General features: G+C 36.9%; 1 protein-coding gene across 1 annotated transcript; it reads right to left on the reverse strand.

Moving 5' to 3' along the window:
• Nucleotides 1-7,118: 7,118 nt before the first annotated feature.
• Nucleotides 7,119-9,145, reverse strand: LOC106292341. The gene is given in 7 exon segments (XM_013727936.1): nt 7,119-7,436; nt 7,529-7,543; nt 7,545-7,712; nt 7,790-7,849; nt 7,927-8,026; nt 8,186-8,946; nt 9,029-9,145. Coding segments are annotated over 7 exon segments (1,539 nt in total).
• Between the last annotated feature and the right edge of the window lie 8,350 nt (nt 9,146-17,495).

Raw genomic sequence — 17,495 nt, forward strand, 5'->3', positions numbered from 1 at the left:
TGGTTCATGCACTGGTATTAGCCTTACCAGACTTTGAGCAAGTTTTTTGTGGTGGAGTCAGATGCGTCAGGATTCGGATTGGGAGCTGTCTTGATGCAGAACAAACGACCAATAGCGTATTTAAGCCACTCACTCACTCCACGCGAACAGCTAAAACCAGCATATGAGAGGGAGCTCACGGCAATCGTCATGGCTATAAGGAAGTGGAAACATTACCTGATTGGACGCAAGTTTCATGTCCACACAGATCAATGCAGTCTCAAGTTTTTGATGGAACAGAAAGAAGTCAATATGGAGTATCAGAAGTGGTTAACGAAGATCTTGGGATTTGACTTTGAAATATTCTACGAACCAGGCCCTGAGAATAAAGCAGCGAACGGCTTGTCAAGATCTATGTCGGTATATTCATTATTGTTAGCGTTGACGGTCCCGAAAGTGCTTCAGTGGGAAGATTTGTATAAAGAAATTGCAGAGGATGGGTTGATTCAAGAAACTATTCGAAAGATTCAAGCAGGGGAGTTGATTTCAAAGAAGTTTCAGGTCATCAAAGGGAAATTGTGGTCTAAACATCGTCTGGTGATACCGAAGTCATCTCGGTTCATTCAAGTGATTCTACATGAGGCTCATGACAGTAAGATGGGAGATCACTCAGGGGTTTTGAAGACAGTAAAACGAGTTCAATGTTCGTTCTTTTGGAAGGGAATGTACAAGCAGATTCAACAGTATGTAGCAGCGTGTGCGGTTTGTCAGACTCACAAGCATTCAACACTATCACCAGCTGGACTTCTTCAACCGCTACCTATTCCAGAGCGTGTGTGGGAAGACATCAATATGGACTTCATAGAAGGACTTCCTACTTCAAATGGGTTCAATCTCATCTTGGTAGTGATTGACCGCGTCGGTAAATATGCTCATTTTGTGAGTCTTAATCAACCTTTTACGGCTTTTGACGTTGCAAAGAAGTTTGTGGGCGAGGTGGTTAAGTTGCACGGGTTTCCCCAGAGCATCGTGTCTGACAGAGATCGAATTTTCTTAAGCTCTTTCTGGACTGAGAAATTTCGTTTGGCAGGCACAACATTGAAGTACAGTACCGCTTTCCACCGTCATACTGATGGTCAATTAGAGGTACTTAACCGTTGTTTGGAAACTTATTTGAGATGCTTCAGTTCTTCACACCCGAGATCGTGGCATACTTATGTCTTGGGCTGAACTATGGTGCAACACTACATACCATAAATCACTTCATGCAACCCCATTTAAGGTGTTAAGCGGGATCCTCCTCCACTCTTGAGGTTTGAGGCAGGTTCAACGTCCAATTATGAATTGGAGAAGGCTTTACAGGAAAGAGATGTGGTCTTGGAGTCACTTAAACAAAATCTTCTACGTGCTCAGGAAATAATGAAGGCGCAGGCTGATAAAGAGAGAAGGGATGTGGTGTTAAATGTTGGAGATATGGTGTATTTGAAATTACAACCCTATCGACAGAAGACAGTGGCCAGACGTTTCTGTCAAAAGCTAGCTGCAAAGTTCTATGGTCCTTATAGAGTTGTGGAACGCATTGGTGCAACAGCTTATAAGTTGTTACTACCTCCGGCGGCTCGTATTCATCCTGTTTTTCATATTTCTCAATTAAAGTTGGCAGTGGGCCAACAGGATCTGAGTGATACGCTTCCTCCTAACTGCATTACGGAGGCGGAAGAGATAGTGGTACCAGAAGATATATTGGATAAACGTTTTGGAAGTAAAGGCGAGTTGGAATTGTTGGTTCATTGGCTAGACAAACCAACTTTGGAGGATTCGTGGGTGTCTTATGAGGAGTTCAAGCAGTGTTTTCCGTCGTATCATCTTGAGGGAAAGCTGAATTTTGTTGGGGGAAGTATTGATAGACTCAAGAAGGTTTATTATCGAAAGAAGAGAGGCAAAGAAGTGTTGGACGTGGAAGAGAAGGAGAGTTGAGTAGTATTGAAGATTAAGAATAAAGAAGTGAAGAGAAAACTTCTATTTGAAGTGGAGTCTTTGCAGTTATGGTTATTGAGTGAAGAGTGGAAGTATAAATAGAAGTGGTAGTTGAGCTGAGCTGATTATGCTTTGATCTTGAATGTATTAGAAGATATGAGCCTTTACTTCACAGTCGCTATGAGACTGGTGATTTGTACTTAGTTCATTATGAGAGCTTGAGTACTTATCACAATCAAAGTGTATCTCTTTCATTGATTCAATAAGAAGCTACGAGCATTATTCAGTTACATAGATGGGGTGTCTATCATTCCATTTGGATGATTCAGATGCTTCTTTGAATGTCTGCTTGGGTAAACAATTTTCTGGCGGGGAGCTGTACTCCCGAGGTGTGAGATGTTATAAACCATGTGAATTCTTAAAGCGGTGAAAATGTATTTACTAATGTTGTCTCAACCCACAAGAACTTTTTTTGTTATTTGGTAATCACCACAAGAATGTTTCTCCATGATTATAATGCGAAAAGAGAATCTGACGGTTGGTAGATGCAAGTCTTCTAAAGGTTTAAAGAGGAATCGTACGTTTTTTCCTTTTCTATATTTTAGTTGAAACCTTGTTATAACAACATTCTTCTAATCGGTTAAAGTCAGTTTTAGAGACGCCTATCCGGATATGAGGCTCACACTGGACATAAATTATTTTGTTATGTTACTTTAACACTTTATTTCGTCAAATGTAATTAACACTTTAAGGTTACAATATTTTAGATAAAAAGCAAGCAATTGGATTAAGTTATCGTAAATATATGATAATTTGCGAATTTAATCTTACAATTAGCAAAATCAACACATAGAAAATGATATAAACTCACAAAATAACTAGTCGTCAAAATACGATACTTCAATTCTACTCCCTCTCCCTCTGTTTCATATTAAGTGTCACTTTAACATTTTTTTTCTTGTTACAAAAAGAGTGTCATTTTAGAATTCCAATGCAATTTTCAGCTTAAAATTAATTACAAATGCATTAATTTTATAAATAATTTAATATATCTAAATTACTTTTTTTGTCATCAACTTATACAGACTCATACAGACTATGTGAACAAAACCGGAAGATATTGATCCATGTGAACGACGACGGTTGCTTCCTGACACTGCGTGCTAGGCTATCCGCCTTTGAATTTTGCGTTCTTGGTACATGGGCGATCTCTGATTGGAGGAAACTTTCTTTCAGGGTTTTAATATCTTCCAAATAACTTTCAAAAGCTGGTCATTATTCTGGTTCTGAAACCATCTTCATCAATTGAGAACAATTCGTTGCAAACGTAATCTGAAATTGATGTAAGTTCCTCATACATTCCATTGCCCAGAGTAGTGCTTCCATCTCCGCATGGAGAGGAGAGAGACCAGCCCAAACATTCCTCGCCCCCATCAGCCCATCGAACCCTTCTAAAGTACTGAACAACCTCTGTCCAGAGAAAATATCATTCTCTTTCCATGAACCATCTACCTGGAATTGACGGTAAAGACGTAACCTCTATGTGTGAGACTGTCCTCTGTTCATTCACTGTATGTGCTTCAGCCCAGAGTGTTGATTCTGTTTCTGCCAATTTGAGCGTATCCCTAGGATCAATATCCAGATTGCTAAAAACTTTATTATTCATTCCTTTCCAAATGTACCATAGTATCCATGCAAACTGATGATCATCTAACTGCGGGAAGACTCTCTAGAAAAGATGATCCATGTTTGTAAAAGGAGATCTTGTTGGAAAAATAGCTGGATTTGATGGTATCTTTGAGAGAGCCCAAACCTGAAGTACTGGAGGACATTAAAAAACACATGGTTTATCGATTCCTCGTCAGCTCCGCATCTTGCACAACATATATCACCAGTTATCCCTCGCGCTTGCAAATATTTCTTGACTGCTACACACCATGTCACCAATTGCCATAGAAAATGTTTTATCTTTGGTGAGCACTGTATTTTCTAGCATAATGACTTCAATACATCTACTGTGGGTCCAAACATTACTGGTGATCTTTCCCAGTCTGGGTAAACCCGTTCTACCTGATATCCTGATTTGACCGTATATTTCCCATTGTTTGTGAAATGCCATCCATCTCTATCTACCATTTGGGTTCTGCTCAGTGGTATACTTTTTACAATTTTCACATCCTGTGGGTCCACTAAAGCTCGGAGTGCCTGCGAGTTCCAATTTCGCAAAGTAAGATCCATGAGAAAATCCACTATGAGGTCTAGGTAATGATTGTGTTGGTTTTTATTAGCTGGTCTCGGGCGAGTGGTTGGGAGCCAAAAATCATTCCATACAGATATAGATGATCATGATCCCACCCGTTTGATTAGTCATTTGCTTACCAGAGATCTAGCAGATGTGATGCTCTGCCAGCCATATGACAGAGAGTATGAACGAATCGGTTCTAGGGGTGAGGCGTTCCTGTAATACCGACCTTTGAAAACTCAAGAAAATAAAGTATTGGCTTCTCAATCAATCGCCATAACTGTTTACCAAGCATCACTGTGTTGAAGTCAGTGATGTCTTTGCCTCCTTCCTCCTTGCTAACATATACTTTGTCCCATGATTTCTAATGCATTCCTCTTGTGTTTTCCTCTGGATTCCACCAAAATTGGGCTACCGCGCTTGTCAATTTTTTTGCGGTTGCCTTAGGTAATCGATAGCAAGACATCACATGATTTGGTAATGCCGTAACCACTGATTTAATGATCACTTCATTTCTTCCTTTTGTGAAAAACTTAAAAGTCAATCTGTTAACCCTTTTGTTTAGCCTATCTTGCATGAAGCTAAAAACTTGAATATGAGAACATATCTAAAATACTATTGGTTGAATATGTGTAATTAATAAGAATTTTAATGCATTTCAATCATTTTCTTAGAGGGGCTATTGGTAAGTGAATTCTCATTAATTTTGAAAATTTTGAGATTCCATTGTTATTGGTTCTTGGATTTCAAAAATCTTAGTAGAACCCATTGTTATTGGTTTAAGAATTTTCAAAATCCATTCAAATCTCTTGTTATTCAAAAAGTTTAGTTATTATTGATTCTCTAATTATAACAAAATATAGTGTTATTGGAAGATGAATTATATCATATGTAACCTTGTGATTTTCAAAATATCATATGTAACCTTGTGATTTTCAAAATCCATGTGATAATAAACTAGAAAACAAAATAATTATTCTTACCAAATATCTATTGCACCTTAAATCAAAATTATATGTCCAAAACTATTATTCATTACATTTATATACTTTTACATTTTATAATATATAATTATTTTTATAAATAATTATCATTTTGAATATTAATATTTCTAATTACATTTATAAATATTAATAATTTTAAAATAACTGTTTTAAAATATTTTCAATTTTTTTTTTGAATTTCAAAAAAAAAAAATTGAGAGCCAAATCCTGGGTTACGCGAACAAGCCGGAGTTTAGAAAATATTTTGAAAAAAAATCCAAAATTATTAAAATTATTAAAAAGTTCAAATTTGAAAACATATAATTCAAAATTATAAAAGAAACTTATTTATTCTTAATTTTTATTATTTTATTACTTTTATATATATAAAGCCAAGGGTAAAATCGTCATTTTCCTTTTTCACGAAATTTGTTTTGGTCCTTTTTCTCTTTGAATGATTCTTTTGTGACAAAAACTTTAAAATGACTATTTAAAAAAATATCCAATTTTGTATGTATCACTATTATTTTTTTTTAATTGAAAGACAAAATAAATAATAATGCTATATGATTTAGAAAATAAATAAATTATATATTTACTTTACAAAAAGATTAATAGAAAATATGTAATACAAATTCATGAAAATCTATACTAGTCCAAAAACGTTATGATCAAATTTCATAAGTCAATGTATATAAATTTTTAATCCAGATAACTTTTAAAATCTATCAACTCTTAAAATTCACAAACTCTACACAAATTTAACCGATACGAGCCTAGATAAGTATAAGATAAATGCATGGCTATCAATCACCTTTCCGGTAATTTTGCATTGGGCAATAAAAACCAATTCAATAACTTCCTCCTCACTTCCTATTGAATCGCTCTTTAGAACAAGTCAATTGCTTGTTTTGTTCATATTAAAAATTGTTTGTAAACTAAAAATAGAATCAGCATTCTCCCTTAGATATAGGAATCAATTCCCACCGTCCATATTCTCATATTTTGTAGGACTCATTGACTAAATCTTAAATAAATAAATAAAAAACTTTTTCTCTATAAAAGGAATTGTGTTAGATTTTCCTGATCATAATTCACCAACCACTTATTAATCAGACATGAAGATCATGCCGTTGATGTCCATCGCCTTCTTCATACTCTTGATATCATTTCTGGATCCGATCAAAGCTCAAGGTATCGTTGGCTGCGACACTCAACTTGATAAATGCATAACCGCGATGAATAAAAATGAATGGAGTCTCGTGCAAAAAGACTGTTGTCCCAGACTGAGAAAGACAGGCCCTCAACAATGTATGTGTTTGTTATTTAAGTACCCTTCGCTTAAAGCACCTGCTATGAGGCTTATCAAATATTGTCAAGCTCCAACTCCCAAGTGCTAAGAGATTAATATACAATACATTAACAACATTGTTTCGATCGAGCTCGTGGACTAGTTGTGTTGCCATGTTATAATCGTATTTAAACATGTTTTTAATATATTCAAGGTTTCTTTTGTTATATCGTATGTCATGACATCCCTAGTTGCAGCTTTTCCCGTCTACAAAACGATTTGTTCATCTATTTTTTGGCATGTGAGGACTCTTCTTTTGCCAAATATGTGAGGACTCCACCATCATCAGCCTTTGGTTTGTAAATGATTTTTTTTTTATTTGCCAGTATTCGGAACATCACAACTTGGCATCGGATATGAAATATGTGGGACCATATTTCTAGATTAATTTTAATAAAAGACTGATAATTTGGGTTTCATGTAACCTATGTATAATAGTTTATTAAAATATTTGGAGACCAAACGAATGTTTCATCCAGCTGCACCAACTTTATTCGTAATCAACCCATAACTTCTTATGACACACAAGCATATATATATAACAACTTCGTTACATATGGTCCAAATACCAAGAGAAGGATTAGATTTACAAATGTAAGAGATAGCGAAACTCGTATTCGTGAGGCCTTACTTCTATTAATTTGTTCAAAGACGACTCACTTTGCTTCTTCAGCCACTCCATTGCTGTTTCCTTGAGCTGCAAGCAACGTTGTCCTGGTGGTAGCTGCCTGCATATCCACTCAACTAATGTCCCTTCATCATCTGCGAAATCACGAAGACGCTTGTGCAAGAATCTCGGAATCACAATCTTTTTCCTCCCCGAGATACCTATGGAGGCTTCTAAGTACTCGGTTCTTGCTTTGATTAGTTCGTTCACCACATCTTCTGCTGCATAGACTCTCAACTATATCATGCATACACAGATTCTTTGTCACTTTAATAACTCTGAAGAAACACTTATCTAACCGCACGCATGGAGAAAAAGAGTGAACTTACTGCAGGCGAAGACCAATTAATCTCCACGACAAAGCACGAACATTAGGTTCGGTTCAACGCATCTGAATCCGTACCGTTTGTGTACATCAGTACTTAGAGCTTCCAAGGGTTTGCATGGACTATGCAAGATGGATCCTTCAATATCTAGGGCAGATAGTTGCGTGCCTCCCACGTCAATAGTTGCCTACAACACAAGTCAATGTGATTTAACTATGAGAAGTTTAACAAGATGACTCTTCTTGTTATGTATTAATTAAGTACCATTTTGAGAATGGTCAGTAGTTTCTCCTTTGATGAAGGTAGTCCATGTTCCAAAAATCCCTGCAAAAAAAAAATTCATGTTTTCAGAACTTGGTTTCAACTAAAGATGTATGTCTGAGTTCTTGGAGCTTTGTTACATTCATGACGCATGCGTTGTAGGTATTGATCCAGAATGTCATCTTTTTCTTGTGATTCAAGAAACTCAGATCCACTTTGCTCAACTTCTCCTTCAAAACCCTACACATGTGTGTGTTTTAAATGAAATCTTCAACAAGCAATTGATATTTCACGATCAAAGGGTGTAGTACTATTTGTAGTAGCGGCCCTTCTATATCGTAGTAACAATCGAAATATAGTCTCAACAGATAATTAAGAAGGAAGATGACACTGAAGTACCTTAGATTGACAAGAGAAGTTGAGCAATCAGATAGACGGCTAACATCAATGCAAGTTCGAGTGATGTGGATGAAGTTCTTGTACTCTCCAATGTCTCTGATACAAGTCCCCATCACAACTCCATAAGGATCAAGATTTGATGCGTTCTGCCCATACACAGATTTGCGTTTGAAAGAAGCGTTCTTCAGGTGTGAGAGGCTCAGCTTTGAAACCGTTCTTGACCCTTCTCTCTCTCGCGATGACTTGTTGAGTTCCAAATAGATTCCCATCAAGCACTTCAACAGATCTTCTGATACTCCATTTGGTGTCGTCTCTTGCCCTTTATTGCTATCTTGCATTCTTGAAAAAGTCGAAGAACGGTGTCTTGGTGAGAAGGGATTGCTCATTTGAACGTTCTTGCTATCTTGCATTCTTGGAAAAGTCGAAGAACTGTGTCTTGGTGAGAAGGGATTGCTCATTTGGATATCCTTGAAACCATGAGGATCTTCACAACTCTGTAACTTGGATCTTTGTTTTAGATCCTTAGATCTCATCTTTGGAATGTCACTGTTAGGTTCCCAAGGAAGTTGATTCTGCCTTTGTAGAAGTTTCTTAGGAGTAGTCATCATCATCATCCTCTCTTCTCTTTCATCATATTTGGCTTCAAGTTCTTGATTCACTTTCCTCTCACTATACACATCATGTTTCAGGTCTTGGATTTGTTTCTCGAGGCAGGTTATCTCTGCCTCAACCATAGCAAGCTCCTCTATTATATCTTGAACCTAATTAAACAACCTCAAAATCATGTTTCATTTCTTTGTTCAAACATTCAAAACGCAGAGTTTTATCTATAAGTAGACTTGCCTCAGGAGGAAGAAGCAGTAAAGAGAGACGAGGCTGAGACATGACTGGTCCACGAAGTATACCACGTAAAGCCTTGTTGAGTGCTTGCTCCTCCTCTAGCTCCCCTTGCATTTTCATCACATCTCTTTGAAGACGAAGTTTTTGTTTCTTCTTTAGCAAGCCATCACTCTTCTCTTCTTCGCTCTTTATAGATGAGTTTTGACTTACTTGGTTTTGCAATTGCTGGCGGTTTAGACGGCGATGATGATCAAGAAGATCCGCTACACTTTGTTGACCTTCAAGTAAGTCTTCAAGATTCATTTTGTGGTTTCTATGGAGTCTTAAGAAAATATGGTAAGTAACTAACCATGTGTTTAGTGAAGCTATATAAATGAGATCAATGTGGGAATATTAATTAGATCATAAATAACAGTCGTGCCAGCAATTAAGTCATATGATGTTTCATGCATTGGTTTGGTATTGTTTTTAGGATTAGGAGAAAGTCATCATGATCGTGAAAGCCATTAACACAAAAAGAGGATTGATTCAGGTTACAAAGGGAAGATTTTAATTTAAAATAAAAAACGAAACCACAACATGGCTTTACTATATTTTGTTTGACTCTATAAAAGTTTTGATTGGTGACATGAGTTATATTTTATTTGAGTCATGAGTTATATTTTACTAGGTGTACCCCGTACTGCGTAGGGGAAAATAAAATAATTAAATTATTATGTTAAAATAGTATGTTTTGTAGCCAAGTTTATTGAATGGTAAATTTGGTGATACTCAACCTATTCCAATATTGTTTTCTTTTACTTATTGCAATATTTGTAGACATCATATACTTGACGTTCTATTAGAACAATAATACTATTCTCTTTTTTTGGACGGACAAAGTGATAATAATGTTTTTCTCAAATTCAGTTTTTTTAAATATATTACTTGGTTGCAAGTTTTGTGTAACTTTTTTTATTTTGACTCTCTTAAACAGTTAGAGATTTAATGCTCGTGAACATTATGATCAAATATACAGGAACTGATTCATGCATTGTAAATTGTTAGTGTGTAATTACATATGCACGAGAAAAATAAAGAAAACAAAAACTCGACTTTCCACAGATTATCTTCTTATTTTATAAATACACAATCTACCTGGAATTCATTTGAGCTCTTGTGCAGAAATTCATAATATAAGTATGGAAAACCCATATGACTTCAACTCTGAAACTCTCTTCTAGTTTGGAGTGTAAAAATTTCGTATTTCAATTTTATTAGAGCTCACTAAGGAAGCTGATGGTAGTTACTCTACTTATACATAATTTAAAAATATATTAATTTGGTAAATAAACAAAGATGCATACTTGTTATTAAAGTAACCTTTCAACATAATCACAAAATAATGAACTTATAGATGTTATCATCATGACTTTATTTTATTTTTGGTGCCAGAACAAATAAAAAAATATCAATCTGAAAGAAACAATACAAAATACCATATTTTCTTTATGATAAAAAGTTAGTGAAATACAATACTTATACATGGATTTCATTTTTGATAGTCTTTTCGTTGGACTGTTAAATTTATTTACTCTTTACACATCTTTTTAACTTCAACAACAATGGCTTCTTCTGAGATATCTGGATGCATGATGGAGGTTTGTGGAATAGAGATTTTTAAAAAAAAATTTAGAGAAAAAAATGTTTTCTATTGAAAGGCAGTCGTACTGTAACATGGAACAACTATAAATGCAAAAATTGTAGTAGCTATTAGGAGATTGGTGGTTAGTGGTGATCATGGAGGTGTGGTGACGGGTGATCGTGGCGAGTGGCGAGATAGACATGAAATATATTTGATTTTTTCCTGTAAATATCTAAACGTACATAATGTGCAAGGTTTTATTTTTTATTCATTTTTTATTTAAACAATTCTGTTTTTGTTTTTAAATGATGTGGCGTGATATAATTGGTTGAATAACTTGTGCTTTAACATATAGAGGATTATACAAAAGATGCTGAAGAAAATACGGAAAAATATATAAACCAACATAGCTTAAAATTTTTAAGAAAAATAAGAAATAGGTAGTTAATATTTAGAATAAAGAAAATAGGAACAGTAGAGAAAAAACTAATTATTTATTTATAGATTTTTAGTTTTTCCACATGTCAATTGTTTTTTTAATTTTTAAAATGATTTTCCACGTGTCAGATTTTGATTGGAGATGCGACTTGCGCTTTAATATATAAGGGATTTGAGTCATGAGTTATACTGATAACTCAAAAATTATTGCCTCTTTTGTGAGGCTTTACTGTAATATCATGGACCCGCTCAATCTCATCACTGTAATCTTTCTATTATACAATCTTGAAACCACTAGGACCAAAATCTTGTCACCCATTTTAAACCCATATCTTTGAGTCGAATCCTTCGAATGGTATTGGATTTTGTATAGGTAAGATATTTGTCCAGGACATCAGAGACGTGCGGCTTCACAAACTTGAGACTAACTTGGGATCATTCCAAGGTACATCTGCAGTAAAGGTATTTGCTTCTTCTTGACATTACCTTCATAACATCTCAAGAGTCAAGAGTGTGATTATACAAACAGACATATTAAAAATTAAATGCAAGATCCCTAATGTATCGGCAATGGAAGTAAACCTAGTCCGCCCGTTTGTGAGAAGAGCCTTTAAAGCGTCTTATAAGCATTACAAGCCGGAGGCTAATGCATACAGAGACAGTAGAAGTAGTAGACTACCTCGTGAAGCTAATAATGAACCAAGGGTAAAGCCATTCACATTGCCCACGCATTTTCTTGTCTTTTCAGTCTTAAAAGAAATCTAACACAAACCTCAACTGTGTTTTACAGAGACCTCTAAGGGCAGCCGCATTAATGAACCCCCGGTTGGGGTTCATCATGTGAATTTTTTATTATTATTTTTTTTTCATTTTTCGTTTGATATTTTTTTTTTTTTTTAAAAAAAATTGACCAATAGCGGGCCGCCACGTGGCGTGGGGCCCGCTGAACAGTAACGACCCGGGTTCATACAGAAGGGGTGTTGCGAGACAGAGTCGTCATTATAGCATATTTTAATAAATTTTTTTTTTCGGGAAACGTGTGAACCCCCTTTATGAACTCGTAATGCTGGTGCCCTAAGGTAACAGTAAGGAGTTTAGATGTCCTTGCCTAAGTGAGAAGAAGTCATGTATCTTCTGTGCCAATATTTATAGAGCTCCCTGAGAACTAAGAACACCCAGAGCATCTATCTTTGTGTCTTAATATATGCCTTGATTCTCCTATTGTGAATTGAAGATGAATTCCCATAATGTTGCATTTCAAATGTGGACTAAACCAATGTCAGAACAATATTGAGCAGCACCATATTTATTTTCAAAACCTATCAACCCTAGGGCGATGTAATAATTTAATTATGAAAAGTATATATCAAAATTGAACTACTGATGAACTTGAATCAGTCACAGGGGACATTTATGATGGTTCTGTCTTCTGAAGGACTAAGTTTTATACATTCTTAATACTAGTTATATGTTTACCCGAAACGATAATTTTCTCTAATGAGAAAAACTGATGCCTTAATAGTCTGTCTTTTTCAAAAGGAGAAATACAAATTGGATCAAATTACTAGAAGATGTGACAAATTAGATGAACCTGGTAGTTGATTTCTATCAAGACTGATTCAAGAAGCAAAGGATGTAGATTATCGTAATGCTTTGAAATTGAGTCTGCATCAATCAAAGAGCGAGGAAGGTTACTGTGACACCCGTCACCCCCAATCCGGAGAACAGCGGGGCACCAACAATATCTCGTATAATAAAAGTCCATATACCCAATTACACTCACCCAAAGCCCAAATAAAAATCCGAATAAAAAGTTCAGTAGCACCAATCCGTCCAAATGTCATATACTCGTCAGTCTCACCTGAAATGGGGAAAAGAGAGGGGTGAGTAACGGGGAAGTCACTCAGTGAGGTATGGGATACTAAACCCGAAGTCCATGGACCCGGACATAGCACTCCAAATAAATATAATTTAATCCTAACACGTTGCAAACACGGTATATAAAGTACCCAAAGATCACACAACAGTCCTAGCGAGGTGCACACTCGCTGCCCACTGACAGGCCAAAACACCACCGAATATGTGCTCGGTAACACACGTCCGTAGACGATTTATCGACCTCGAAGCCTTGGCACAACAGGTCGACTAAGCTGTGCCGCAGCATACACCACACCCAATGTACTGGTCTCCGGCCGACACACAGAATTACGTCTCCATGGTCGGCTAACACCCAAATCACCTCAATATACTATATACATATATATTATCAATTATAAATGAACAAGCACTGTTGAACCATCTAACACCCTAGTTCTGGTTTAAGCAAAGAGCCTAAAACTAAACAAGCAATGATAGACTTGATTTCACACAGACGAAACACATTAGAAACAAATTATACTTATTCAAGGTCCTAAGCCGTGTAAGAGAAGTTCGGAAAAAGACCTTCACCTTGGGAACGGATACACCTCGTCCAATAGAACTCGGTTTAGAGTTTCACGACTTGAAAATATTACTTCATGTTATTGATGGTCTTCAATGAAACGTGTTCCATGACTCTTCTTACACCTTCTTTGCACGTGGTGGAGAAGTAACTCCCAAGAGCAAGTTGGTTGGTGATTAACTACACACATGCAAATACATGCAAGGGCACGATAAGAGTTTGTGTCACAAAGGTTACTTGCAACACAAGAAATACAGAAGTGACCACTTAACTAACACGACTTGGGATCACGATAATGGATCTTACACTCCGACGACGTTGGCTCCATCAACGGTGACTAACGGTTTATGGCAGTGAGAATCGGTGGTCGGCGGTGATGAGATGGTGGCTCCGTCTTAGCTCGTTTCTTCCTCACGTCTTATGCATCTCAGATCATAATATCGTGTCAACCATAAAACAATGACGATTGATCTTTGACGATCAACCCATAACTCAAACGTGACGTGGTGGCTCCGGGACAATGAACAAAGGTGGTGATATCACAACGGTGGCTCTCGGTGCTGGATTGTTCATGGGGCACGGACGGTGGCTGGTGATGATGAGATTGACAAGGGTATGGGTTCGCTGAGCATAACATCTCCATTGGCGGCGCACGTCTTTAGGTTTTAGGTAGGAGGAGATATTTACACAATATATAGTTGCAGAATATTGGTCAAAATCGAGAAAGGTTAGGGAAATTATAACTAAAATTAAATCCCACCGGTTTACCCAAAACCGGATCGTTACAATTCTCCCACACTTATAAAGAATTCGTCTTCGAATTCAAATCCTGAGCCCGTTATCCAATACCATCCTGAGAAATATTTGGATAGGTAATCATCATCTGAATCTCGATTTTTCTCCTCCTGGATCTTGTCTCTCTCTCTCAATAAACTTTGACGAACATGGTCTTCATTATCTGAGCCGCTTTTTACTTGCCGATTCATAATCTCCACTGGATGGGTAGGTGTAGACAACTTTTTTTTTTTAACTGAGATCACTCGGTGGCTTGTGCAAAATGAGCTTTGGCTCTCTCACGTCCTTCCTCAACTCTGACACATGAAACACATCATGAAAGTCTGACAGCTCTGGTGATAACTGCAATCTAAAAGCTATTGCTCAAATCAGCTCCACAAAGGTACGGTCCCATATACGCAGCTTAGCCTTTTTTTTTTTTTTTCTTTTTCCTTTAGCTTCTGGGTTTTAGATCTTCTCTGAGATATCCTCATTTTCAGGTATAATAAGTCTCCCACCTTAATTTTAAAAATCTTTCTGGCGCTTATCTGCAGAATTCTTTAAACCAATTTTTTTTCTTTTTTGAGCATCTTCATTAGTTCTACCGTCTCTTGAACCATTAATAGTTTTAACTCACGTTGCTCCTCCACTTTGGTCCAACAAAGTGGTGTACATCAAGGCCTACCATAAGAAATCTCATATGGTGAAATCTCAATTCTCGAATGATAGCTGTCGATGTAAGAAAACTCTGCTATATGTAGATGCTCAAAATAGTCCTCTCTGACTGACAATCTGCGGTTGATAAATTGTACTCTTATGGACCTTTGTCCTTCTGAAAGGCTCTCTAAAATGCAGACGTAAACTTCCAATCGCGATATGATACAATGATGACATAAACACCAAGCAACTTCACAATCACGCTGATGTAAATCTGTACCAACTGATCAACTCTGTGTGTCTTCTTAACTACTAGGAAATTGGTTGACTTGGTAAATATATCCATGGCTACACATATGGCATCCTTCCCACATGTGGTGATCGACAATCCAGTAAACAACATCCATAATCACCATGCCTTATTTCCACTCCATAAAAAGCAAGCTCAACAATAACCTGAAAGGTATCTGATCCTCTGACATAACCATCTGGCATGTCTGATAACACGACACAATGTAGCTATAATCTTTTTCATACTGAGCCAATGATAAAAACACTTCATATTTTTGTACCCGTTAATGTTTTCCGGGTGGATAGAAAAACGCGAGTGATGTGTTTGCTGTAAGATCCATTTTCTTAACATCTTATCGTCCAACACACAAACTCGGTTTTGGTACATGTACATCCTGCTCAAAATTGTATGATATCCAATACTCCCAATCTCGATCTGCTTAACCAAAGTCGCATCGCTATCTCGTGCTTGGCGTATCCTCCATGAAAATATGCATGCTCCAAGGTCTCAAGGCCATCTATTTCTCTCTCAACAGTAATGACACACAATCTGAGATTAGTAACTGTCCCTGTAAATTCATGAACCTTTTTGGTTCCCGATACGTCGCTCACGGGCCCACTTAAGGCATCTTCCAACTGGTTGGCCTTACCAAATAGTATGCGGTATCCAAACTGTAGTCTGTTACCAACTCAATCCAACTTCACTGTCTAAGTACAAGTCCTAAGAAGCGAAGATATATTGCAAACTGATGATCCCAAAGAATCTGGACTACCTTCCCATACAATTATGGTCTCCAAAACTATAACGCCACTATCACTGCAGCCTCTCTGGTGTGATGCATATGCAATGACCTGATCTCCCTACATCAATCCACAACCCAAGCCAGTATTGACACATCTTAGTAAACCTCAGTCTCGGTATAACCAAAATTGGTGTCTTCGTCAGCTGTGCTTTAATTCAGTGAACTCCTCGAACAAAACTTTTCCAATCCCACTTGACGTCATTACATGTAGACCGCTTCTCCAACATTACTATACTGGGAAAACCCTAGATGAACTTCTAGTAGTACCCTGCTAACCCAAAAGTTACGAATCTATGTAGTCGATACAAATTCTGAAACTCCAATCTTCCCTCTTCACAATCAATAATGATGCTCCCCACGGTGAAGTACTCGGTCTGATAAAATCCATGTCTGATGAATCTTCCATATGTTCTTTCAGCTCGGTCATCTCTGCTGCCGCTAATTGGTATAGAACTCGTGAAACCGGTGATGACCCTGACTCCAACTCGATCGTACGAACAGCTCCTCTTGCTGGTGACAACTCTTCCAAAGGCCTCAAATATATCTCCATACTATGCAATAACTCTAAGATCATGCAACTCATGTTGTCCATCATCCTTAAACATCGAACTGATCACCAAAATTCCATTTACTCCTATATCCAATATTTCCTCAGCATGTAGCATGTAGACAATACAAAATCTCATCGGATCCAGGAATAAGAACTCTTGCCCTCAAGCAAATCAACACTACGTGATGTCATGACAGCCAATCCTTCTCAAGAATGACATCGCACAAACTCAGCTCCATCTCTGACGAATCTTCGAATAACTCGACTCCTCCATGCATAAATGGTACAACTCGTATGTAAATAGCTCCCAATGTTCTATGTCAGCTGTCCGAACTGACACACCTCTGAAACAATCAACAATGCCAAAAACTAGCAAACAAAACCAAGCTAACCCCAATATCAACACAACGCAAGCTGATGCACTCCCATCCAAAAGCGATCCCCACGAGTTTACAAACTGAACATATCTCCAAAATAGTCAACATACTCGTACACAAAACAACACATGCCAACCAATGGCTCATACGTCACACCATGTAATCTCCAGTAACAAAAACTCGTGGAACGATTGCTTGAAGTAGGGTGGAAGCAGAACCGTCACATATCCACTCCTGGATAATCTCGGAATCATGACTGAAGAAACTGATAACTCCTGAGAAGACTGACGAACTGAGACATCACCTCTCACCCATCTGCTGCTGAACATCTGGCTAGAACCATGTTAGTCTAAGGATGAATGACGATGATTTTACTCATCGTCATAGAAAGAGACAATTGAGTTAGTAATTACTAGACAAAATGGTGCTAAAACAACTCCACAAACTTTTTTTTTATTATATATATATATATATATATATATATATATATATATATATATATATATAAAAAAAAAA

This window comes from Brassica oleracea, chromosome C5 (assembly GCF_000695525.1).
Source record: "Brassica oleracea var. oleracea cultivar TO1000 chromosome C5, BOL, whole genome shotgun sequence".
In the NCBI taxonomy this organism is placed as follows: domain Eukaryota; kingdom Viridiplantae; phylum Streptophyta; class Magnoliopsida; order Brassicales; family Brassicaceae; genus Brassica; species Brassica oleracea.